General features: G+C 39.6%; 2 protein-coding genes and 2 pseudogenes across 6 annotated transcripts in view; 3 read left to right on the forward strand and 1 right to left on the reverse strand.

Moving 5' to 3' along the window:
* The window catches only part of SNX5 (sorting nexin 5), a 26,417-nt gene extending 26,221 nt beyond the window's left edge, over positions 1-196 (reverse strand). The window contains exon 1 of the mRNA XM_045832763.1: positions 55-196. The gene's annotated coding sequence lies outside the window, so the exon portion shown is untranslated. The remainder of the gene's footprint in view (positions 1-54) is intronic.
* MGME1 (mitochondrial genome maintenance exonuclease 1) overlaps positions 1-19,474 on the forward strand; it is a 20,159-nt gene extending 685 nt beyond the window's left edge. Inside the window, exons 1-5 of one of the 5 annotated variants that reach the window (XM_045832769.1) lie at positions 188-298; positions 1,306-1,884; positions 7,503-7,719; positions 14,763-14,895; positions 18,326-19,474. In XM_045832769.1, the coding sequence (XP_045688725.1) occupies positions 1,371-1,884; positions 7,503-7,719; positions 14,763-14,895; positions 18,326-18,487 (1,026 nt within the window). In that variant the 5' untranslated portion in view covers positions 188-298; positions 1,306-1,370 and the 3' untranslated portion in view covers positions 18,488-19,474. The other 4 variants (XM_045832767.1, XM_045832765.1, XM_045832764.1 and 1 more) reach the window with 4 other exon arrangements.
* Positions 5,886-6,037, forward strand: LOC123815425 (annotated as a pseudogene).
* Positions 7,088-7,206, forward strand: LOC123815433 (annotated as a pseudogene).
* Positions 19,475-26,202: the final 6,728 nt, after the last annotated feature.

Below are 26,202 nucleotides of genomic sequence, written 5' to 3' on the forward strand. Positions count from 1 at the left end.
CGTTCCCGCTGCCGTCCATCTTGGAGCCGGGCAAAATAGCTATGCGGGTCCTACCCTCGCTCCGGGTCACGCGTAAGCCGCTGACCACAGGTAGACGACAGGAACGCAGAAGCTGAAACACTCCCTGCCAGGGGCGTTTCAAGAAAGATGGTATCCCGTGCGCGGAAGTTTATTATCAGCCACAGTCCAAGATGGCGACGAGCTGTGACGTAAACAAGATCTCGTGAGAGCGAAAGGGCACAATAGGGAGGCGCCCGCGCTTCTGCCGGAAAGGAGGGACTCGCCGAAGATCCTAGGAGTGCATACGGAGGGGAACCTGGAGATAGGGGAGGGGCGTGCGCGCCGCTTTGCGTGCTGGGACAGCGGTGCCTTGGGCGAGGCCTAATTTGAGACCCAAGCGCGGGACCAAGGGAAACACGCGTCCGGAGAGGCTGTTAGTGCCCTGGGAGTTAAGCGAAGGGTGATGGCCTCCGAGGTACTTAGCCCTGCCCTGGGCTGCGCTTCAGTTTAAGCCGTCGTTTTCCTAATCCTGTTCCCCTAGAGGCCACTGCCTTTTCTCTCGCCGCCATGGTTCAACACCCACGGCGTCGATCAGGAGTCTGCCCTCTGGGGATTACGATGATGCGCTCTGCTGACCTCTGCGTGCCAGCTCGGACCAGCAGTGGACCTTCAAAAGCTTGATTTCAACGTCTGTAAAACAGGTCGCACTAGAGGATGTGAGAGTTAAATGAAAAGTCATACAGACTACTTAGCAAAGAACCTGAATATAGGGATCCGTGGTTAATTGCTAGCCGTGACTCTTGGCCTTTATAGGGTGGGCTCTAGAGCAGTGGTCTCCAAACTTTTTGGCACTAGTGATGGGTTTCATGGGAGATAATTTTTCCGCTTAGGGCGGGACAGGAGGAGGCGTTCCGGCGGTATTGTGGGCCAAACTTTCTTCTTGCCGCTCACCTGCTGTTGTGCCGCCGGGTTCCTAACAGGCCACGGACTGGTACCGGTCTTAGCCTGAGGTTTGGAGCCTCCGCTAGAGTGGTTTTTTTCTGTGTCACCCTTCCCTTGCCAGGTGTCACATTCTTCTGATGGAATATTGGGGATGTCTTCCCCTAAGCTGTCTATTTCGCATTTATTAAATGCTGGTCCTTCTGGTATTGATGAGAGGCTTTCTTTGGAAGTAACTTTGTCCAAGCATGTCTTAAAAGCTTATTGAATAAGCTTTTAGTGTACAATATCATACTAATACAGATTTCACATTGATAGTTAAAATATTTAATATTTGTTACCTAATACCACTTTTCTCTTTAATAGGAATACAAAAACTAAAAAGGCTCTCGGCGTCGCAAGGAGACTAAAGGGAAGTGAGAAGTCTAAAAATGAAGGTATTTCAGACCATCTGCAGACAGTTTAGAAGTTCAAAGGGGTTTTCCGTAGAACCATCCCCTTGTGTGGCTTTCTCCACTTCCTCATATTCATGTGGCCGTAAGAAAAAAGGGAACCCTTATGAAGAGGTAAACCAAGAAAAGTACTCTGATTTAGTACAGTCTGTCTTGTCATTCAGAGGCCATGCTCAGACTCCAGAATCATTGTTTGAGGAAGATACTTTACTCTATGGACCTGTGAGTAAGTGTAAACCTCCAAAGCAAGAGGAGGAAGCAAAAGTTCCAGGAAACTGGTTTCCTCTCTTCAGTCCAGAAAGAAGCTTAAAACCAAATGCAATGAGTGATGCCACAGTTCCTTTGAAAATCCCTTTGCAAAGGAATAAGATGCCAAGTGTGACCCGAGTCCTTCAGCAGACCATGACATCAGAACAGATTTTCTATTTGGAAAGGTGGAAACAGCGGATGATTCTGGAACTGGGAGAGGATGGCTTTGCAGAATATACTTCAAGTAATTTTCTTAATCCTTGTTCTGTATTGTTACTATGCTTCCTAGAGTATAGAACACTGGTGTCATTCTTTAAAGGTTGTTATTCTTAACTAGTGAGGAATTCCTTTCAAATGATAATAATTAGCTTTAAATAGCACTTCTTGTATTAACTCAATCCTCATGATAGCCCTATAAAGCACAGATACTATTACCTCCATTTTGCTGACAGGAGAGACCTGGTTCTTCTTGCTGATGTATGTAAAGAATTACAGATCAGCAAATTTATTAACATGTAATCAGGTTTTATTAGTGATTCATTTCCGTGGAAGGAAATGAGCCTAAGGCCGGAGTGGGAGTGCAAGGGAGGAGGGTGAAAGGCATAGATAGGTTCAGGGCAAAGCACAGCAGCAAAAGTAAGGGGTGGTCAGTCCCCAAGTCTTTTGGTCTGAAGACTTAACATAGTTGGCAGGATGGAGTAAAAAAACTTACCTATTGATTGGTGGGTAAATGTGGTGCCAGCTTTCTTGGAGGAATGTGACTACCCAAACTTAGGTATGTGAGGGGTTCTGTTAGCCCAAATCCTTACCTTGCTCCAAACTCCACTTGTTCATTTTACTGTACAGCGGATACATTCCAGGAGGCAGTTAATTAATGTTGGGGTAGTTACCCAAAGTTATTTATGGGCTCTTTCTTTAAGTGTTAGGGACTCCCTCATAAAACATATAGTGTCCAGAGGTAGGCAATTAACTGAAGTTGTTTCATGGGCTTCTTTGGGCACTGTGGACCCTCCTGCCTTTTAGGCCTCGGGATGAAAGCTCAGTTTTAAGGCTTTCTTCCCAGATAGTGGAAACACTACATAGAATTTCAAGGACTTCCCTCCTCCATGCTAACATAGTGTTTCCTGTGATGTTGGAACACCTGGCAATATTACTGGACCAGGCTCAGGATGCTGAGTTAGTGGGTGTGACATGTCTTCCTCCTCCTCCCTGCCTTGGTTCGCTATTCATTCTACCTAAGTGCTAATAGGCATTTCCTGGCAACCAGGATGCTTGCCACTGCCCAGTAACAGCAGCACTGTCTCAGAATTTTTCCTGTGCTATCTCCTGTGTCAATTTCACAAATGAAACTGAATCACAGAGATTAAGTATTTTGACTAAATGATATATCAAATTATTTTATAAGCTACAAACTTAAGTATTAGAATTGCCTGTTTGATTTCCATAATCGAAGGAATATGGAAAAGAGTCAGTCATCTGATAATGGAATTCTAGTTGTTTGCTAGGCATTTTGTTCAGAATCTAGGAAATACCCCCTTGTTCTACTTGTCAACATTGACTGATAAGCCAGACTTAATGGAATTAAAATAGTAAGCTAGAACAGATTATCTGTATTTTCATTTTGGCAAATTTAGATAATCAGCTACTGTTTTTTAGGAACTGAGAATAAATAAACTTTAGCCTTCAACTCCTACTTTATGAATTTATTAGACAAGTGAAGAGCATAGACTCCTTGTAACTGATCCTCATAGGACTGTATAGTTATCTTTTGTGCTTTTCAGAAAGCGGTATGTGTACCCCTAGTGGTACACAAGCACTTTATTTGTTTGTTTAAATATTTTTACTTATTTATTTTTAGACAGAGGGGCAGGGAGGGAGAGAGGGAGAGAAACATCAATGTGTGGTTGCCTCTCGCACACCCCCTACTGGGGACCTGGCCTACAACCCAGGAATGTGCCCTGACTGGGACTCGAACTGGAGACCCTTTGGTTGGCAGGCCAGCACTCAATCCACTGAGCCACACCAGCCAGGGCAGCACTTTTATTTTTAAGAGTAATGCACTTATTTTGAGGTATCTTAGAAAAAACCATGGTGTGTACATACATGTTAAACAAGTGGTCACATGTTTTAAAGAAAATTATTCAGTATATACGTGTCACCTGGATAAAGCAAAAATGGTCAAAGTCATATCACCTTATAACATTCCTCAGCTGTTTGGGACAAGGTATCCATGTAGGGGCTAACTGCCTTCTGAAGAAAGTTAATTAGTAACAACCACCAAGCTACAGACATACCTTCTTTTATTGTGGTTTGCTTTGTTGTGCTTCTCAGGTATTTGTTTTTTTTACAAACTGAAGGGGGGAAAAGGACAACTCACTTTACTTTAGATACTTGCTTTATTACTGTGGTGTGATACTAAACCGGAGTATCTCTAAGGTGTGTCTGTAGTCTCTGCTTGCTAAACAAACAATATAAAAACATCTTTTAATGGCATCTTGAGTTTTTGTGAATTTCCTAAGAATCAGTTAGTTTACCTTTTGAAGATTGAGAGTCTGACTTACTCTGATTTTTATGTGTTAATCATAGTGAAAATAGGTAAGTTTTGGGTTTAGTTTTTGGCTACTGATTTTTTAAAATCCTAAAATATTATCCATCTTGTGGGTTCTATTAATCAGAATATTGGAGACTCACAAATTTTTTTTAATGTCCTTTATATACTGGGACTTGAACACATTTTACTTTCATTCCTTTAACTTACTGAGTGCATGCTCTGACTTAATACTATCTGCAGTAAATCTTGAAACTTTTAAAATTTATTTTTCCTTGGTCAGATAATTCAGTTGGTTGGAGCATTGTCCAATATGCCAAGGTTGTAGGTTCAATCCCGTCAGGGCACATACAAGAAGCAACCAGTGAATGCATAAATAAATGGGACAATAAAAATTGATGCTTCTCTCTTTCATGTTCTGAGCCTTACAATCTAAGGGACCCTGTACTCTGTCTTCCCATGTTTGTTGCCTTTTATATGTTAAGAACCTAGCCTGAGGTTGTCTGCACTGGGGAATGAGTTGTCTGTTTGCTTGGCAGTTGATGATGAAGCAACTTTTTTCTTCCTGTTTTTAACATGTTTATGTTCTGTCTGCTTCATTAAGCTAGTCTATAGATGAATACTACACTTCTTTTTCCTAGGTTTTAATTTCATCAGTCTTAATTTTCTCGTAGGCCTTTCATGTGCTGACATTAAGTCCAATTGAGCTAAGTAAAATTGGAGTAGAATTAACTGCAGTGCTCAATTGAATTCCATTTAACTCTCCAAATTATTTCCCAGAAGTAATTCCCTTTTTTGCTAGTGGTAGAACTGACCTTTCAAAACCTTTGGAAAACATACCTGACAAACATATGTTTTGATATTATCTCATTAAATGAGGTTGTTTCCCTCATTTTCTGTGGGTCTGTCTCCAAGCATATACAAGGGAGGAGGGACCAAAAAAAACCCCCTGAATTATCTTCTGGAGGGTGGGCCTCTTGTAGTACAGGCTTCCCCCACTAGGTTCTAGGAATGCATCTGTATCAGTGTACCACCTGGCATTGTAAGAGCTGCTGTTAGGCTTCAGTGAATTTTTTTGAAGACTTTCAACACATTTGCCCATTTCATGACAGGTGATTTATGAGCACACCTGCCAACACCATACTGAATGTTCAGCAGTTTTTGACCAAAAATGTCTTGATACCCATGCCCCACCTCTCTGTTCTGATCTCAGAGCAACTTTTTTGTTTCCCTGGATGAAAAAAGTCCTCACAGGGAAATGTTTCACTGATTTGGAAGAGGTGGAAAAAAAAATGGTAAGAGCACTAAATGGCATCAAAAATCATTGAGTTCAAACTGTTTTAAGCAGTGGGAAAAAAACCATTGTGATAGGTGTATTGCATCAAATGGAAAGTGCATAGAACGTGACTAAAGTATAAACATATAAGAATAAATACACAATTTTGTATAAATAAATTCCAGGGTGTTTTGGAGTCCCCCCTTGTATATTTTCTACTCTGTTTCTGTGTGTATCTAAATGATAATCCCTGAATTTATTTTTCTTGCTTTGCTGTATGGTGGTAGACTGATGTCAGGCTGCTGGGTCTAGCTTTTTGCTTTGGGACAAATTAGCAGCTCTGACTAGGTTTCATTCATTAAAATGGGAGTAATGATCCTTATCTTGCTGGTCGTATTTGAAAGGTTAATACACTATTTTGATACTTACCTGGCAGGGGAGATATCATGATCACGAAGGTGTTTTTCCTAGGTTGAGGCTTATCCATTGTACTATGGATGTGATTTCCCCAAATGTGGGAAATTCAACTACATGATTTGTGGTAATGGGGTACTGCATTCATGCTCTCCTCTATTTAAAAAAAAAAAGAAGAAGAAGAAATACAGTATTTTGAAAGCATCAAGGCCACTGCTTAGCACAACAATGCCCTTTCTTTCCCTTACTGAGAATCAAGTGAATATGTACCATTTTTCATTTGTTGAATATGTTTACAGTCTCTTAAAAGTATATGAGGAAAAAAATTCAGGACAGAGCAAGTGTCCTAGGCTATTCTAACCCTAAAAAAAAGTGCAGGAGAAGAATGTCACATGTTATCCTCCCCTTCCTCCAGGTCTCACAAAATCCTCAAAACAACTCCTTATTTTTAATTTGTATGAGCCTTGATTTTTCATTTCTTGCCAGTCACTAAGCCTGCTAATGAAAGTCTTTCCCACCATTTTTATGCCCATAATTGAGTGTTGGTTGTAAAAAGTGTAAACAAAGTACAGTTTCCTAAATTTCTAATAATTATTCGGTTGGCCAGAAAGTTTGTTTAGTGTTTTTTTTTTTCCCATAAGATGGCACTAGTAGCACTTAATTGTCTTTAACTTCATAGGAACCAGTTTTGTCAGATTGTATTGTGACAGCTGTCATATTAGTGTGCATTTAAATAAAGCTCACCACAATTGGTGAATTTTTGTGTAGCCATTTTAATATTGAAGATGGAAGAAAATAAGCAAACACTTTCGGCATATTATGCTTTATTATTTCAAGAAAGGTAAAAACGCAACTGAAATGCAAAACAAAAATTTGTGGAGTATATTGGAGAAGGTGCTGTGACTGATGGATCATGTCAAAAGTGGTTTAAAGTTCTATGCTGGAGATTTCTTGCTGGACAATGCTCTACAGTTGGGTAGACCAATTGGAGTTGATAGTGATCAAATAGAGACATTAATTAAGAATAATCAATATTATACCACGTGGGAGATAGCCGATATACTCAAAATATCCAAATCAGTAAAGTTATTGGTGAAAATGAAAAATGTGTCTCTTATTTTATGGAAAAAAGCATATAGACCTTTTGGCCAACCCAGTATTTACCAAGCCAGTTAACTTACTAAAATGGGTACTTAAATTCACAGTACCATTGCTTCTCAGCCTTTTGGCTAAGATCAAATGTTCTATCTGGTCTTACCAGTTTAGTATCTGATTGGGCCTCTATCCGAGAACATTAAAAAAAAAAACAAAAATTCACAGTACCATAAATTAGGTGTGTTCCTGCATCCTCCAGATCTTTAATTCTAGTTTTGGCCTCAGTCAATTAGAAATATTTTAATCCATTTTATTGGCTAAACTATTCCATTCCCTTTCATTTTGAAGTACATCCCTAGGTTTCACAAGGGCTGAAATGTTGTGTCCCAGGGGTTGTCACTTAAAGGTAAATCTTGTATGATTTTTAATTTCATTATTCAAGAGTTTTTTAGAGTTTGTTTTTTAGTATTAGTTTGGTCTTTTTTGTTTGTTTGTTTTGTTATTTCTTTTCCCCTGATTTTCTCTTCAGACATATTTTTACAAGGAAAACAGTTCCATGAAGCCTTGGAAAGCATACTTTCACCCCAGGGTAACTTAAAAGAGAGAGATGGAAATCTTGAATCTGGCTACATTGAAAGTGTCCAGCATATTCTGAAAGATGTCAGTGGAGTTCGAGCTCTTGAAAGTGCTGTTCAACATGAGACCTTAAAGTATGTAGGTCTGCTGGACTGCGTGGCTGAGTATCAGTAAGTATTAGATTGTTTTTATCAAAGTGTGGAGGTGAATTAATGCAAGGTGGGACAGATGGTGCCTGGCAAACAACTGTTTCCTCTTGACTCTTGCTTCAAGGTGCAACCTCTGAAAGTCAAAAACCTGTGTGACAGGTAAAAGAATTGGGTTAGGATGGATACAGGGGGAAGAGCCACATAGTCCTTGTAAATCTGTGTTCCAAAATCAAAGTGTTCGGTGGAGAAAAGGTATAACTTTTCAGTATCCCTAGGGTGACATGTTTTCTATTATGTTCGTCCTTGTCTGCCCCCGAGCCATGCACCTGCCATAAGACCCAATTTGATTTCTGCATTTTCTTTCCTGTTCCTCTAAAAATAGCATTTTGATCTGTTAGCCCTGAAAATCAACTCTTTTCCTGGCTTACAAATAGTTTTTGACATGGATAGGGAGTCAGTTTACTACAGCTTTCTGTGGTTTTTATGTTGTTCCTCTTACTGTTTCTCCCACTTACTACAGATTTCAAGGGTAGATACAACCTGTGCATACTCCATTCCATAAAAAATATGTGAGCAATACAACAGGATGGGAGTAAAAGAATCTATGAGTGTAACCTTTGGAATTCTAGTTAAATTTTAATTTTAAAATTACAATATTTATTACTCTGGAAACTGTTTAGACCACCATACAGTTTTGTGCCCTAGCTGCCTCACATTGAGAAGAGCCCTGTGTGCCTAGAAATTTAATAGGCTATTTTTGGCTGCCCTTTGGATTAACCAGTGTAGCCATACAATCAATTCCATCCAAGGTCTACAAGAAATTTCTGACACCAGACACTTTTCATAGGGATTACAACCCATGTCCAAAGTACTGCTATTTGTTTTTTGCTCTTGATATGAAGAGCATCAGCATTGCAAATATGAATATTGAACATGTTTGAAACTAAAGTTTATCACCTGTAATTAAAGAATTAAAAAAGAAAAAAATGTCCCTCCCCCACTCTTTTTATGTCTTTTTGCCCTGGCTGGTGTGGCTCAGTTGGTTGAAGGGTTGTCCTATAGACTGAAAGGTCAAAGGTTCCATTCCTGGTCAGGGCAAGGTACCCAGGTAGCAAGTTTGATTCCCATTCAGGATGCATATGAGAAAGTAAACAATCAATCAATCTCTCTCTCTCTCTCTCTCCCCCCATTCCTCCCCCCCTTCCCCCTTTCCTTTCTCTCCCCCCCACTCTTCCTCTCTACCTCTCCCTCTCCTCCTCCCCACCTTTGGAAGAAATGTGGTAAAACACGCATAAAATTAACCATTTATTTTTAAGTGTATAGGTCAATGGTGTTAAATGCATTTGTGGTGTACAACCATCACCACCATATATCTCCAGTATTATACTCCTCATCTGTGAAAACTGAAATTCTTTGCCCATTAAATAGTAACCTCCCCATTCCTCCCTACTTCCTGCCACTATCATATTTGTGGAATAACATAGTAATTTCCTTTTTCTCACTGGCTTATTTCATTCAGCATAATGTCCTCAAGGCTCATCCATGTTGAAGTGTATGTCAGAATTTCTCTTTCAGGCTGGTTAATATTACATTGTATGTATATACCACATTTTGGTTATATATTCATCTGTCAGTGAACAGTTGGTTTGCTTTCAGGTTTTGGATATTGTAAATAATGCTTTTATGAACATGGGTACACAAATATCTCTTCAAGAATGTGCTTTTAGCCCTAGCAGGTATGACTCAATGGATTGAGTGCTGGCCTACCAACCAAAGGGTTGCTTATTCAATTCCCAGTGAGGACACCTGCTTGGGTTGTGGGCTAGGTCCCCGGTGAGGGGTGCTCGAGAGGCAGCCACACATTAATGTTTTTCTCCCTCTCTTTCTCCCTCCATTCCCTTCTCTAAAAATAAATAAGTAAAATCTTTTTTAGAAAAAGACTGTGCTTTTAATTTTTTTGGAGATATGCCAGAAGTGGAATTGCTGTATCATACAGTAATTCTATTTAATTTTTTGAGAAACCACCATACTGTATTCTACAGGGGCTATGTCATATTATAGTCCCAACAGTGCACAGAAGTTCCCATTTTTCCACATTCTCTCTGACATTTGTTAGTTCTGATTTTTTGATACTAGCTAGCCTAATGGGTGTGATGTGGTATCTCATTGTAGATTTGATTTGCATTTCCCTAAAGATTAGTGATGTTGGGCATCATTCCATATGCTGATTGGCTAATTGTTTCTTTAGAGAAATGTCTGAGTTATTTGCCTATTTTTAAACTTCATTGGTATTTTTTGTTGTCGAGGATTAGGAGTTCTCTATATATTTTGGATATTAATCTTTATCAGAATATGACTTGAATTATCTTCTCCCGTTCTGTGCATTTGTGTTCATACACAAATGTTTTAAATTTTCCTGTAGTCCAATTTGTCTATTCTTTTGTTCGCTGTGCCTTATCTAATAAGTCATTGCCAAATCCAGTGTCATTAAGTTTTGGTCCTATGGTTTAAGTCTAGAGGTCCCCTTACTGGGGACTTGGCTTGCAACCCAGGAATGTGTCCTGACTGGGACTCGAACTGGCGACCCTTTGGTTTGCAGGCCAGCACTCAATCCACTGAGCCATACCAGCCAGGGCTCAAATGCATGCTAATATGACAGCTGTCACAACATAGTCTAATAAAATTGTTTCAAATTAAATTAAAGACAACTAAAGGCTACTAGAGCCATCTTACAGAACAAAACCACATGAACGTTTTGGCCAACCCAGCAGTAAATTTTGAAATCAGCAAGTGTGAATCCTGCAGTTTTGTTCTTTTAAGATTGTTCCGGGTATTTGGAGTCCTTTGAGATTCCATATGGATTTAAGGATGAGTTTTTCTATTTTTGCAAAAAAGATGTCATTGGGATTTTTGTAGATATTGCATTAAATTCATAGGTTGCTTTCAGTAGTATGAACATCTTAGCAATATTAAATCCATAAACATGGAATGTGTTTCCATTTTGTTTATGTTTTGTTTAATTTCAACAGTGATTTGTAGTTTTTATTTTTAAAAGACTTTATTTACTTTTAGAGAGGGGAAGGGAGGGAGAAAGAAGGGAGAGAAGCATTGACATGTGAAGAGATACATTGATCGGTTGCCTTTCACACACTCCAAACCGAGGACGTGGCCCCAGGGCTCAATCCACTGACCACACCAAAAACAGGGCTGATTTGTAGTTTATGTTGTACAAGTCTTTCATCTCCTTTGTAAATTAGTGTTTTATTCATTATGATGCTATTATAAATGAAACTTTTTGTAGTTTTCTGATTATTGTTTGTATGTAGAAACACGATTGATTTTTGTCTGTTGACTTAGTATCTGACTATTGTGCTGCATTTATTCTTCCAGTTTTGTTTGTGTGGATTCTTTAAAAGTTTTTGATATATAAGATTATCATCTGTGAACAAGGATAATTTTACTTCTTCATTTCCAATTTGCATGCTTTTTATTTTTTTGTGTTGCCTAGTTGTTAGAATATCCAGTACTCTGTTGAATAGAAGTGTTAAAAACAAGACAACCTTGTCTTGTTCCTGATCTTAAAGGAAAACTTTTCACTCTTTACCACTGTGTATGTTTGCTGTAGGTTTTTTAATATGTGGCTTCTATTATGTTGAGGTAGTTTCTTTTTATTCCTAGTTTTTTGAGTATTTTTATCATGAAAGGCTATTTAATTTTTCAAATGCTTTTTCTGCATCATTGAGATAATTTTGTGATTTTATTCATTTTGTTAATGTACATTACTAGTGTTTAGACTAACACATTTTTAAAAATATACTACTCTCTTAAATCATGTAGAAAACAAAAAAAATGGAGTCAACAAACTTTTACAATAATATTAGATTTTATAATTGCCCATGTATTTACCTTTACTGAGATGTTCTTTGAGCATCTTTAAGACTCTAAAAAAGTCTTCAATAGACCTGCCATCACATATTTTTCAATGACAGCTCCTGTTGATTTATTTTTTTTCCTTTGAATGGGCCATGCCTTCCTATTTCTTTGTATGCCTTCTGATTTTGTTGTTGAAAACTGGACTTCTGAATCTAGTACTGTATTAACACAGGAAATCAGATTCTCCCTCTCCCCGAGTTTGCTGGGCTTTGGGCTTATTATGGTAAGCTATCTCTGTGCCAAGTATCAGCCTGAGGTATAAATTTAAGGTCTTCTCAGGTCTTCTCTAAACCTTTCCTTGGTCATATACAGTCACTTTCTAATACACTCCTATATGCAGGTGTGTTTGGATGTTGTAGTCTTTAATGTTTGACTCACAGAAGGAAAAAAAGAAAAATGAAGGGGGTGAGGGGTGCCAGCCCTTTAACTCCCCTGGAAATCACATTAGCTGGAGATGAAGGGACTTGCAACAACCGGTGGAGGTGTATCAACAATAGCCATCTTCTTCTTTATCTGTATCTGTGTGATCAGAAACAACCATCAGTGATGAAAGCACAGATCCCTGACATTTGGTGGACATGCTCCTTTTTGTCCACTCTGATTTTCACAAGCTGTGTACAAGCTGCTCCAGGAATTGTGCACTGCTGCCTGCCCCATGAATGAGGGGTAGGTTGCCACTATTGTGCTGAGAGCTGAAATTGACCAAAGTTAACCACAGTTTACCATCCAAGCCTTCAATAGACTACATATTTCCATAATAGTTTTAGACAGATTCTGCCTTTGCAGTTGTCTTCTAGGTGGGCAGATTTCTGGTGCTTCCTACACTGCCATCTTTCAGAATCCTCCAGCCCCATTCTTTTTTCAACCTCTGTTTAAAAAGTTCTTGGAATTCTGAGATATTTTATGACTACATGTATAATCATTTGTCCCCACCACCACTTACTAACAAAACACATACACCCTGCTTTTTTTCACTTGAAAAATGTATTCTAGAGATCTTTCCTTGTTAGCTTATGTAGATCTGCACCATTCTTTCTTTTAATAATTTTTCACCACCTCATAATTAACAGCTATTAACACTGTGACTTTTTTTTTCAATTTCTTAAAAGAACTATAACTTCACAAATTAAGACAGACTAGTTAGCAATTGGGCTGGGGAGCCAGGCTGCCTGGCTTTTTATCTTAACCTTGGCCTAGTTACTTAGCCTTTCTATAACTCAGTTTGTTCATGTGCAAAATAAGACAAATAATAGTACCTACCTCATTAGGATTGTTATAAAGATTAAATGAAATATTCCCTGTACATTACTTAAAAAGCATACTATCTATTCAAAAAATGTTAGCATTATTATTTTGATTCTGTTCTCAACTTTTACTGCTATTTGGTATTCCATTTTATGAACAGAGCATATCTGTTTCTCTAGTGGGAACATTCAAGTTATTTTTAGTTTTTCAGATTAGAAACTGCAATGAATGTGTCTCCTTCTATACTATTATGAGAGTTTTTCTAGGTAAATGCACAAGTTCATTTGTTTGTTTTGGCAGGTGATATATGCAGTTTGGGTATATGCAGTTCAAGGAAGCCAGGGCACAAGTACTTCCTAAGTATTCCAGGCACTATCATTCCCACTCAGGTTATTAAACATTGTTCTCCTTCAGTCCATACTGAAAGAGAAATTGCTGGGTGAAAGCACATGTGCATTTTAAGTTTCCACAGACACATATGAGTATGCTTATTTGTGAACACTTTTAATAACACAATGTTAGTAATTTTGATAACATTGTATCTTGAAATTTCAGTCTGCATCCCACAAAAATTAGGCTGAGCATCTTTCCATTTGTTTAAGAGCTATTTGTAGACTATCTTACTGCAATTTTAATTTGGGTTTATACAACTAAGATTTTTTTTCACACCTAAGTTCTACAACTTACAGTACTTGCTAGAAAACAGTGGCCCATGGCAGAAATCTTTATTTATAGGGTATTTTGATTTATTCAAGGAAGAGAATGGGGAATGGCAGCTAGAGTTCAATGTCTTCATATAAAAAGAATGTAAAATATCCCAATAACTTTTTATATTATATGTTGAAATGATATTTGTTAATATGTTGGGGTAAAAAATGGGAATTTCATCTGTTTTTGTCTATTTTTTGATGTGACTAGAAAATTCAAAGTAACACGTAGCTCACATTTTATTTGTAATTGTAGACAGTGCTACCCTAGACTGGTTTTATAAATACTTTGCATAAGTTGTAACTCAAGAGCTATAGTGACAGGTAGGTAACATATACATTTTGTATAAAATCGCCCTCTAAACTACTAATTTTGAAATTGAAGTCATGAAAGACAGGTTGAATAGATAGAACCCTTTGAGAGTTACCAGTTATCATTTTACTCACCCACCCTGTGATCCTTTGACTGCAGTTGGCAAGTATGAAATCCCACCAGAACTGGGGGGTGGTGGGAAGGAGTACAATGGTTATTTGACTTGAAGAAGAAGAAGAAGAAAAAGGAGGAGGAGGAGGAGGTGGGAACAGGGAAGGGAGAAGAAGGAGAAGGAAGAAGAAGAGGAAGAAAGTGTTGATGGATTTGAACACCAGACTTGGTTTTTGAGCAATAGAATTTCTGAGGGACTATTATGTTTAGTCTTTTATGATGAGGACTTTGCTACTGCTCTGTTGTGGTTTATTCTGATAAGCATTTGAAGCAGAATCAACCAAAATAATAATAGGTGCAGTTTTAATTCCCCATGTTAAAGGAAAGAAGGCCTTGTAGGTTCCAAGGGATTTCAAGACAGTGTATAAACTTGAACTGTGGATGAATTGTTTCCCAGCACTCCCACATGGGCCCGTACCTATAGGTCTCGTTGGAGCAATTTAGGAAACATTGTCCATCAAATGAGACCTGACAGGCCTCATTTACTGACTGAATAAAGGACTCAAAGGAAAGAGAACATCAAACCTTTCTATTCCTAAGAGTTAAAGCTCAAAGGAGCTGCCTTTTTGGCAAGTGTAGAATAGAAGCAACAGTCACAGGGTGACAAGTAGTAAACTATATGTAAGAAAGTTAACCTAATAGATTTTTTAGTTTGAACTGTTACCTACAAAGACTTCCCTTTGGTTTCTCTTTAGAGGCAACCTGTGTGTGATTGATTGGAAGACATCAGAGAAACCAAAACCTTTTATCCGAAATACATTTGACAACCCGCTGCAGCTTGTGGCGTATGTCGGTGCCATAAACCATGATGCCAACTATAGCTTTCAGGTCAGAACACTGAGGCTCTCCTTAAAGCTTTGCCTGACACCAGTTTATAGCTACTTAACTCCTTATGGTCCTTATTCTGTTTGTATCCCACTACTTAACTCTGTTCTTTGCTATCACTTTTTTTTAAATATTTAACTTATTATCCTATTATATTTGTCCTGAGTTTTCCACCTTTGCCCCTTCCACCCAGCACCCTCCACTCTCTCAGGCAATCCCCACATCATTGTTCATGTCCATGGGTCATGCATATAAGTTCTTTGTCTACTCCATTGCCTATACTGTACTTTACATCCCATGGCTATTCTGTACTACCTATTTGTACTTCTTAATCACCTCACCTCTTCACCTGTTCCCCACACCCCATTCCCATCTGACAACCATCAAAATGCCTTATCCATGATTCTGTCTCTGATCTTCTAGTTTGCTTAGTTTGTTTTATAGATTCCATTGATATTGAATCAATTCAATTAATGTTGATAGATATGTATTCATTGCCATTTCATTGTTCATAGTTTGGATCTTCTTTTTCTTCAAATAAGTCCCTTTAACATTTCATGTAATACTGGTTTGGTGATGATAAATTCCTTTAGTTTCTTTCTTGTCTAGGAAGCTCTTTTTTTTTTTAAGATTTTATTCATCCATTTTTAGGGAGGGAAGTGGGGGAGAGAGAGAGAGAGAGAGAGAAACATCAATGTGCGGTTGCTGGGGGTTATGGCCTGCAACCCAGGAATGTACCCTGGCTGGGAATCGAACCTGGGACACTTTAGTTCCCAGCCCGCGCTCAATACACTGAGCTACGCCAGCCAGGGCTAGGAAGCTCTTTATCTGCCTTTTGATTCTAAATGATACCTTTGCTGGGTAGAGCAATCTTGGTTGTAAGTCCCTGTTTTCCATGACTTTGAATATTTCTTGCCACCCCTTCTAGCCTGAAAAGTTTCTTTTGAGAAGTCAGCTAACAGTTTTATGGGAAGTCCCCTGTAGGTAACTAACTGCTTTTCTCTTGCTGCTTTTAAGATTCTCTCTTTAACTCTAACCTTTGGCATATTAATTATGATGTGACTTGAATGGGCCTCTTTGCATCCATCTGTATGGGACTCTCTGTGCTTCCTAGACTTGCATGTCTGTTTCCTTCAACAAATTAGGACATTTTTCTTTCATTATTTTTTCAAATGCATATCCAATTTCTTCCTCTTTCTCTTCTCCTTCTGGCACTCCTGTGATGTGAATGTGGGAATGCTTGAAGTTGTTCCACAGGCTGCTTATACTATCCTTATTTTGGGGGGGTCCTTTTTTCTTGTTGTTCTCATTGGTTGTTTTTGCTTCCTTATGTTCCAATTCATTGATTTGATTCTCAGTTTCATCCATTCTACTGTTTCCCTGTAAATTGTTCTTTGTTTCAATTAGTGTATCTTTCTGACTGGGTCTTTTTTTACACTTTTGAGGTCATCACTACATTCCCTGAGCATCCTTATAATCAGTTTTTTGAACTCTGCATCTGATAGCTTGCTTATCTACATTTTGTTTATTTTATTTTCTGGAGTTTTGTTCTGTACTTTCATTTGGGCCATGTTTCTTTGTCTCTTCATTTTATCAGCCTCTCTGTGTTTGTTTCTATGTATTAGGTAGAGCTGCTTTGACTCCATGTCTTGATAGTGTGGCCTAATGTAGTAGGTGTCCTATAGAGTTCAGTGGCACATCCTCCCCTGTCACCCAAGCTGGGCACTCAAGGTGAGCCCTTTGTGTGGGTTGTATACACCCTCCTCTTGTAGTTGAGCCTTGATTGCTGTTGGCAGGTCAACATGAGGGATTTACCTAGGCCAGTCAGCTGCAAGGACTGCCTGTGACCACTGACCACAACTTCTGCCCTCCATGGAGGATCAGCTGTGCTGGTCTGCATCATGGAGGGCAGCATCATGGTGGTCTGTAGCTGTCCACTACCCAGTGGTGTTCAGGCTCTGGGGTTTGGTGGGTGGTACAAGTCAAGGTCAGTCTCCACCTGTGTTTTGCTCAGAGCCACCCTGCATGAGCTATAAAGCAATCTGCAGGTGGCTACTACTTCTGCTGGGCTTGGAGGTTCCCAGGTGAAGCCAAGCTGTGAACCTAGGCTGCTGCTGCTAGTGCATGTTAGCATGTTACCAACCCACCCAAGCTGTGAACCTAGGGCTGGGGGTTCACTGAGGCCAGCTGTTGCTTTGTTTGAAAGGATTTAGGAAGTTGTGAAGCAGGAGCCAAGACCAGCCATTCATATGGAAAAGCCATTGTTAGTAGTTTGGGTGGGTTGGTAAGTAAGATAGCCTAGGGATATCTAGGGCAGAACAAACAGTGTTAGCCAGGTTGATGGAGTCTCAGATAAATGATTACCTGCTTGTTGGCTCTGTGGCACTGTCAGGGGAAAAGAGGTACAATGGCTTCTGCCCACCTTTCTGTCTGAGAGAAAGCTGTTTCCCAGCTCTCACCTTGTTGTCAGACATGTCAGTTCCTCCCTGTATGCCAGTGGTGCCTGTCAAGATTACACTGGTGCTAGAGCTCAGAAGGAGTGAGTTTGAGTAAGTCTTTGTGTGGGTTCTTTAAAAGGAACTGCCTGGGACTCCATCAGTTTCATCCACCGACTCAATCCCTGATAGTTTTTGCAGCCAGAAGTTATGGGGACGTATCTTCATGGCACTGGAACACTTGGCTGTGGGCCTGGTGTGGGGCTGGGACTCCTCACTCCCAAGATATACCTTCCGAATTTTTATCCACCACACTTGGATGTGGGACCAGTCTATTCCATGTCTCCACCCCTCCTACCTGTCTGGATGGATGTGGTTTCTTTAATTCCATAGTTGCCAGACTTCCATTCAACATGATTTCTGATGGTTCTGAGTGATAGTAGTTCTATAGTTTAGTTGTATTTTTGATGTGGTTGTACAGGGAGGTGAGCCATGTGTACTTACACCTCCATCTTACCAGGAAGTTCCTGTCTACTACTTTAAAAAGCTCTACCCCTGCCTTTTGGGGGGTGTTTTGTCATTGTTAGTAGTTCTTTAATGAAGACAGCCCTTTTTTCAGTGTCTTATCTGTCATCTTTGTGTTCTATGTATCCTGGTATAGTCTTTCATGTATCCATCTTAGAAACTGAGTTAGGAGATATTACTGTAGATCAGTGGTGTCAAACTCAATTTCATGAGAGGGCACATCAGCTTTGAGGTTGCCTTCAAAGGGCCAAAAGCAGTTTAGGACTGTGTAAATGTAACTACTCCTTAACAGTGAAGCGAGAGCTCAACGCTGCCGCCGGGTAGAAACTAGGTGTTGGGCTAGATAAAACAAGGTGGAGGGTGGGATTTGGCCCACAGGCTTTGTGTTTGCCCCTGTGCTATAGACTGTTTTGTTTGCCCTGGAGTAAGAAGGAAATTAACCTAAACTGTGGTCCTACTGTGTTTCTTTCTAGGTTCAGTGTGGTTTAATTGTGGTGGCCTACAAAGATGGATCCCCTGCCCACCCACATTTCATGGACACAGAGCTGTGTTCCCAGTACTGGGCAAAGTGGCTTCTTCGACTAGAAGAATATACAAAGAAGGAAAAGAACCAGAATATTCAGAAACCAGATTAGGGGCAGGACACTGTTTGGGAACATGCAGCACTTTCTCATACTTTGGGAAAATACATTGCTGTTTACTGTGACCTAAAATGGAGGATCTGAGAGCTGAATTAACACAAGCAGAAATAATAATTTGTTGAAATTTATTGCAGCCAAAAACACTGAAAAGCCAGGAAAATTTAGACATAAAGAACTGGGCTTTAGCACATAAAAGACCAGCTTTCTACCTCTGACTATGATTTACTTTAAAAAAGGGCTAGCAAGATTACACAGTGTTGATGGCTCTTGGAATCCCTGTGGACCTTGCTGTGTCCTGGGCAGGATTCCCAGTCTTTGAACTGAAATTGGAGGGCAGTGAGGCTTGGTGTGCCAAGCATTTCCTCAGGATACACCAGGAGGGAAGGGGCCATGCAGCCTCTGGGTATACGTGGAGGGAGAACTAGCATTAGCCAGCTACTGCTGCCAGCGCAGTCTCCTAGAACTTATTTTATATATTGAGGTTCTCTATATATTTCTTTCGAAAAAAAAATTCCATTTAACATTTTTGAAAAATAAATATGGGATTCCTTAGCCTCAAATAAATATTACTGCCCTGAAAAATGGAGCATATTCACTGTATCATTGTCAGTACCCCTTGGCATACCACCAAATAACCCCTGAAGTAATTGTAGGAATTTTAGTAGCTATGTTCTGATTTGAGTCAGTCAGTCTTATCCATAGAGAAAATGTATCGTGTGGAATTTTTCAGCTGTGGGGATCAATAATGCAATCTATTTTTTGTGTGTTTGATAAGTAATAAAAATTATTAATTGTCACTGGGTTTGGGAAACTTAAATAAATCCCACTATAGCCCTGGGGGAAGAAGGGTCCCTGTTTTGTGAAGTGGGTTAACATTTAAGTTAAAGTTGCTGTCTTAAAATCATAGGGTGCTGTGTACAGTTACTCTTAGTTTTTTCATTAGCCATGTGTTATAAGAAATAAAAGATGTGAGTAAAGTAATTAGGTTTTTGGTTTTGTTTTAATTTCTGTGTTTATAGATTAATTTCACAAACCTGGAAATTGTTTAGACTTTGTTTTTAAATTCAGAATTATGCCACTGGCTCAGTAGCTTTGGTATGTATTTTGTATAAATGAATGCAGGCAGATGTCCTGAATCAGGGTCTCCTGGCAAGGAACGTTAAGTTTCAGGTCAGGGAAAAGAGGCTTATGAGTTACCTTTTATCAACTCTACATATTTGCATTTTTTTAAGTAGCATATATTTCTGTAACCTGTAATTTCCAAAGTCATAAATCAAGTGAGAAAATTAAAATTGTACCACCAGGTTTTTCCACACTGCTCTATTAAGCCTTACCCTAGAATTTAGGAGACCAGACCCAACAAGACTCATTATAATACAGTTAACATAAATGCACCTTGGACCTGTCACTTCGGATCAAGAGTCTCCCAAGCTAATGGTGGTGTGAAGAGTTCTATAAAGACCATTAGAGTCTGACCAAGACTATGTGGTTGGTAGAAGAGTGAAGTTGCTAGGGAGTTTCCCTACACCCTGGGTAGGTTTCGCCAAACCACTCAAGAGCACCCCAATTTCTAGTTACAATTTTAATAATCCTCAGATCTCACCAATTAAAGAAATCTCAATCATTTGAGAAGGAAATAACACTTTTAAAAAAGTAATTTTTACTAAGGCATAAGAAGAGAAGGCCAAATCCAACTTTCTAAGTGAGTCATAATTTTTTAAATTTCAATCCTTTGAATTATTTTATTTTTTAAAATATATTTTATTGATTGTGCTATTACAGTTGTCCCATTTCCCCCTTCATTCCCCTCCACCCTGCACACCTCCTACCCACATTCCTCCCCTTTAGTTCATGTCCATGTGTCATAAGTTCTTTAGCTTCTACATTTCCTATACTATTCTTACCCTCCCCTGTCTATTTTCTACCTACCATCTGTGCTACTTATTCTCTGTACCTTTTCCCCCTCTCTCCTCCTCCCACTCCCCTGTTGCTAACCCTCCATGTGATCTCCATTTCTGTGGTTCTGTTCCTGTTCTAGTTGATTGCTTAGTTTGTTTTTGTTTCAGGTGTGGTGGTTAATAGTTGTGAGTTTGCTGTCATTTTACTATACATGTTTTTTGTCTTCCTTTTCTTAGATAAGTCCCTTTAACATCCCAAAAATAGGGGCTTGGTGATGATGTACTCCTTTAACTTGACCTTATCTGAGAAGCACTTTATCTGCCCTTCCATTCTAAATGAAAGTTTTGCTGGATAGAGCAATCTTGGATGTAGGTCCTTGCCTTTCATGACTTAGAATACTTCTTTCCAGCCCCTTCTTGCCTGCAAGGTCTCTTGAGAAATCAGCTGACAGTCTGATAGGAACTCCTTTGTAGGTTACTGTCCCCTTATCTCGCTGCTTCTAGGATTCTCTCCTTCATTTTTCCCTTGGCTAATGTAATTATGATGTGCCTTGGTGTGTTTCTTCTTGGGTCCAACTTCTTTGGGACTCTGAGCTTCCTGGACTTCCTGGAAGTCTATTTCCTTTGCCAGATTGGGGAAATTTTCCTTTATTATTTGTTCAAATAACTTTTCCACTTGTTGCTCTTCCTCTTCTACTTCTGGTACCCCAATAATTCAGATGTTGGAACATTTAAAGATGTCCTGGAGGTTCCTAACCTTCCCATTTTTTTTGAATTATTTCACCATTCTTTTCTGTTTGGTTATTTCTTTCTTCCTTCTGTTGCACTTTATTGTTTTGAGTCCCAGTTTCCTTCTCATCACTATTGATTCCCTGTGCATTTTCCTTCATTTCTTTTATCATAGCCTTCATTTGTTCATCTAATTGGTGACCAAATTCAGCCAATTCTGTGAGCATCCTGATCACCAGTGCTTTGAACTGTGCATCTGATAGGTTGGCTATCTCTGGTCACTTAAAAGTATTGACTCTGGAGCTTTGATTTGTAGTTCCATTTGAGCCATTTTGGGGTAGGGGGTCTGGTTGCACCTGTTACGTGTAGTGAGGGGCAGAGCCTTAGGTGTTCTCCAGGGCGGAGCAACCCAGTCACTGTGTTGTGATGTACCTGGGGGTGGGGTCTGAGAGGAAACAGTGGCACTTGCTCCTCTCTCTGTTGGGTTTCAGTCCCTTCTGCCGCTTCCCCCAAGCTACCTGGGCCTTTCTGGTGCTGATTCCCGGGTGGGTGGACTTGTGTACATTCTAGGACCCTGTGGGTCTCTCCAACGTGCACTCCTGTGAGGCTGGGAATCTCTCCCTGTGCCTCAATCCCCACAGGTGTTTTCAATCAGTGTCTCAAGGTTCTATTTCCCGGCGCTGGGACCCTGGGTTTCAAGGTCTGTCTCACTGCCCAATTTTGCTTGTTTTATCTGTGCGTGAATGTGGCCCAGACAGGCAGGCACCTTGTGCGCAGTGCCTCACTTCACAGTTGCCATCTCGCTGGGTCTGCCAGCTGCCTGTGTGCCCAGGGTCCGTCCACTGCAGTCTTGCGCTCAGGATGCCTTATGTGCCCGTGATGCCTTACCCAGGATGCATTAAACAACCGGTGCCACCGCTTTTTGTGCTGCAACCCCTCTCCGGCCAGCTGCCCAACTCTGCCCCTCCTACCAGTCTGGATAAGTGTATATATATTTAACTCCTTGGTTGTCCAACTTCCATACAATTCAATTTCCTGTCAGATCTGGTTGTTATCTTGTTTCTAAATTGTTGCTGACCTTATTTTGGTTGTGCAAAGAGGCAGGGTGTCTCCCTGTGCTTCCATGTTGGCCAGAAGTGAGTCATAATTTTTTAAGAATTAACCTATGTTACTAATTTTAGGATACTACCTGTTACCTTAAGAAATTGTGAAAAGAAACAGGATTTGTGATAAGGAGAGATTCTCCAATTGAGGTAATTAAAATATTTTTAAAAGGAAGTATGAATTGCTTTTCTGTGGGGCTGCCTCACAGAAGTACAAAATAAAGCCTTATAGTCCTATGCTTTGAGACAATTCGCTAGATTCAAAACTGTCTGCATTCCTTTCTGCAATTCTACACATTAATGCATTTAATGCAGCTGATAAAAGCTCTGTGCTGGCACTAAAAGTCAGTTTTTTAATAAGAAAAAATGTCCACCCTGACCTGTGTGGCTCAATTGGTTGGGCATCATCCAGAAAAGCAAAAGGTCGCCAGTTTGATTCCCAGTCAGGGTGGATGCCTGAGTTGCAGGTTCCATCCCTGGTCAGGACATGTACGAGAAGCAACCAATAGATGTTTCTCTCTTTCGCTCCCTTCCTCTCTCTCTCTAAAAATAAATAAAAAAAAATCTTAAAAAAAATAATTTTCCCCTCAGACCTGGCCTCTTGTTCAGAACCATTGGCACCTATTAATCTGAGAACATTAACTTCTCTATATAAATCCATTATAGTTCTAGGAAAACGTGAACATATGAGCTATGGTTTCATATTTGTAGACTGTGGTAAATACAGGAAAAGGGTTTAGTCATAAATCAGTGTGTTTCTAGGTAACCAATTTGCCTACCAGGTTTAAAAGGAGTTGGAGAGGGGTAATTTGTTTTAATCATTGCACCTTTCCACCTGAGCAATTAAACATTTGATTATAACCTACCCTACCTTCCAGCTCTACTCCCCACCCCACCCACACACACAAAGTGAAGCAAGGAAATACTTGGAACTTTTATTTTTAAATAAATACTTCAGTTGTTTGGAGCTGTTGCTCTTAAGACAAACATCTTAAAACAATCAATTACTAAGTAAAAGACAGAACTCACACTCCTTGCCTTCCTCCCTTCCAGCCTCTGAGGCCTACAGGTAAAGCAAAGAGATATGCTATTGCTGGAAACAGAAACAACGAATCTTTAAAGTTATTTATACCATAGAAGGGAGCTTGAAAGAATCTCTTTGGAGAGATGCCCCTGACTGAGTAAAAGGTTTCTATGTTGCCATTACAATAACAGTTCAGGGGTTTGAGTAATGCATGTGTGAATCAGTCATAAAATGATGTTCTGGGTTAGCGTTTATTTTTTATCAAGATTTGGGCAGGGGGCAAGGAGAGTTTTTAATAGATCATAGATTAAAAGTCCTTGTCTTTGTTTCCCTAATCCCATCATAAATTTGGGGGGTATCTTTCCCGTTTATGCTTTTATAGTTTCACCACTTATGCTAATAATATACCATGAGTATATAGTTGTCCTTTCTTTGATTTTACTTGCTTTGTCCCAACACTTATTTTTGAGATCTCTTTTTAAATATATTTTATTGATTATGCTGTTAAAATTGTCATTACCCCCCCTTCATTCCCTTCCACCCTGCATACCACCTCCCACCCACATTCCCCAGTTCATGTCCATGTGTCATAAGTTCTTTAGCTTCTACATTTCCCATACTATTCTTGCCCTCCTCCTGTCTATTTTTTACCTACCATCTATGCTACTTATTCTCTGTACCTTTTCCCCCTCTCTCCTCCTCCTCTTCCTCTGTTCTAACCCTCCATATGATTTGAGATCTCTTTAGGTGAGCACTTCCAGATCTATATTTCCTCATGTTCCATTGTGTCACTGGTAGGCTGATAAGCTTCCTAACAATGTTTTGTAACTATAGGCAATGCTGTAGTGAACAACACACTCATGTGTCCATGTTTCCTGGCACTGGGGAGGCAGGTGCAATGTGGTGGAAGCAGGATGTGGATTGTGGCTCTGCCACTTACTAGCTCTATGACCTTATGGCAAGTTACCTGATCTTTCTGTGCCTAATTTCCTCATTTGTAAATTGAGGGAAAATAATAGTACCTATTATTATGGTAGAGTAGTTTAATGATGAAAGCACTTGGGATAGTACCTAGCACAAGGTGAAAACAAAATAAATGTTAGCCATCTTCATTATCAAATGAACACACCTGGATGCATCTTTGTTGGCCCAGAATGTGGCCAAGTTCATCTTAAACATTACTGCCAGTCCTGGCTGGCGTAGCTCAGTGGATTGAGTGCGGGCTGCGAACCAAAGTGTCGCAGGTTTGATTCCCAGTCAGGGTATATGCCTGGGTTGCAGGCCATGACCCCCAGCAACCGCACATTGATGTTTCTCTCTCTCTCTCTCTCTATCTCCCTCCCTTCCTTCTCTAAAAATAAATAAATAAAATCTTAAAAAAAAAACATTACTGCCAAGTTCATCTCCCAGATCAATGATGTCTGAAATTTTCTGCTTTCTCACATATTCATTAACACAAGCATTTTAAGACTTTTTTTTCCCCCAACATGATGGGGTGAGAACAATTCACAATTCATTTTCACTTTTTGGTTTGAACAGCATTATTGCTTAAATGAAATATGCTTGAAAATAGGATTGCTGCCCTGGCCCTGGCTAATGTAGCTGAGTTGGTGGAACACCAGCCTAAGAACTAAAAGATTGCTAGTTCAATTCCCAGTCTGGCACATGCCTGGGTTGTAGGCCATGTCTCCAAGTAGGAGCATTGGAGAAACAACCAATCGATGTTTCTCTTGCACATCAATGCTTCTCTCCTTCCTTTCACTTTCTTTATAAATAAATAAATAAATAAATAAATAAATAATCTTTTTTTTTTTTTAAGAAAACACAATTGCCATCTAGTGGTGGGCAAAGTAGACTGCAGTTATGGGGTAAAGGCCAAATATGGGTAGATACACATGCATCTCCAGGAATTGGGGCAATTTAGTTTTTAACACAGGTCTGATTTGAATTAAAGTAACTGGATGAGAGTGTTTCTATTATCTTCTCCCCATTTTTAGGCAGCTTGATGACTTTCTTCTCACTTTTTCTAGTATGGCAACATGAAGACCTGTCTGCATAGCCCTGTGAGGCTTCCTACAACTAAATGAAGCTGGGTCACTGGCTCAGAAAAGAGAAGTGAGATAAATTAGGAACAAGGCTGTTTACAAACTGGGAGGAGATTGTGGATCCAAGCAGGGCAGGCTATTCTTGAGGAATCCTAACTCACTAGTGGAGAGATGGTCAAGTGCATGCATCAGGGTTGCTTCCTCAAATCACCATAGAGGGCTGAGCTCAGAATCTCAGTTAACTTCTTTCCAAATCATGGACTTGGACTGTCTGCTGCAAAGACTTCTAAAGTCATAGTCTAAAAAGATTTCAGGGTGCACAAAAATGTTAGATATTAATCATCAAAGACAGATACATTTTAAAAGATATATACAGAAATGTTCCATGAACGATAAGACTGTAGAAAAAAAAGCAACATTGCTGAACTGTTATATAGCATGCATGCCTTTAAATAAGTGAAATTACTAAATTAGTGGACTATACTAAAAGTTAAGAAAAGGAAACAAGAGTCTAAACAAAAAGCAAAGTTCAGTTGTAATTAGAAACATCCATTCAGACTGATCACGGTAGTTCACAGCACCAGACTCTTGTTTGTGATGTTTTTGCCTAAAATAATTCCTTTCATACCTTTGTTCAGCTGAATCTTAACTTTCTAAGTGCTTGGACCTGAATGCTAATCCTACCTTATGTCCAACTCAAGTCTTTCTAACTTCCTGAAAGGAGATGCTGAAAGTGGAGAAAGTAGGAGCCTCAGGATCAGTCTTGGAATCCCAGCCCTGCAGTGTTAGCTGAGTCATCTCCTTTCTTCATACCTACCTTCTCATCAGTAATTAGGAGATGGTACTGACCCCAGTGTTGTTGGAGTAAGCACTGGGCACATATTTGTTCCTTCCTCCCTGAAACTGACTG

The sequence above is a fragment of the Phyllostomus hastatus genome, unplaced genomic scaffold (genome assembly GCF_019186645.2).
Source record: "Phyllostomus hastatus isolate PE091 unplaced genomic scaffold, TTU_PhHast_1.1 phas_contig_17, whole genome shotgun sequence".
Classification (NCBI taxonomy): domain Eukaryota; kingdom Metazoa; phylum Chordata; class Mammalia; order Chiroptera; family Phyllostomidae; genus Phyllostomus; species Phyllostomus hastatus.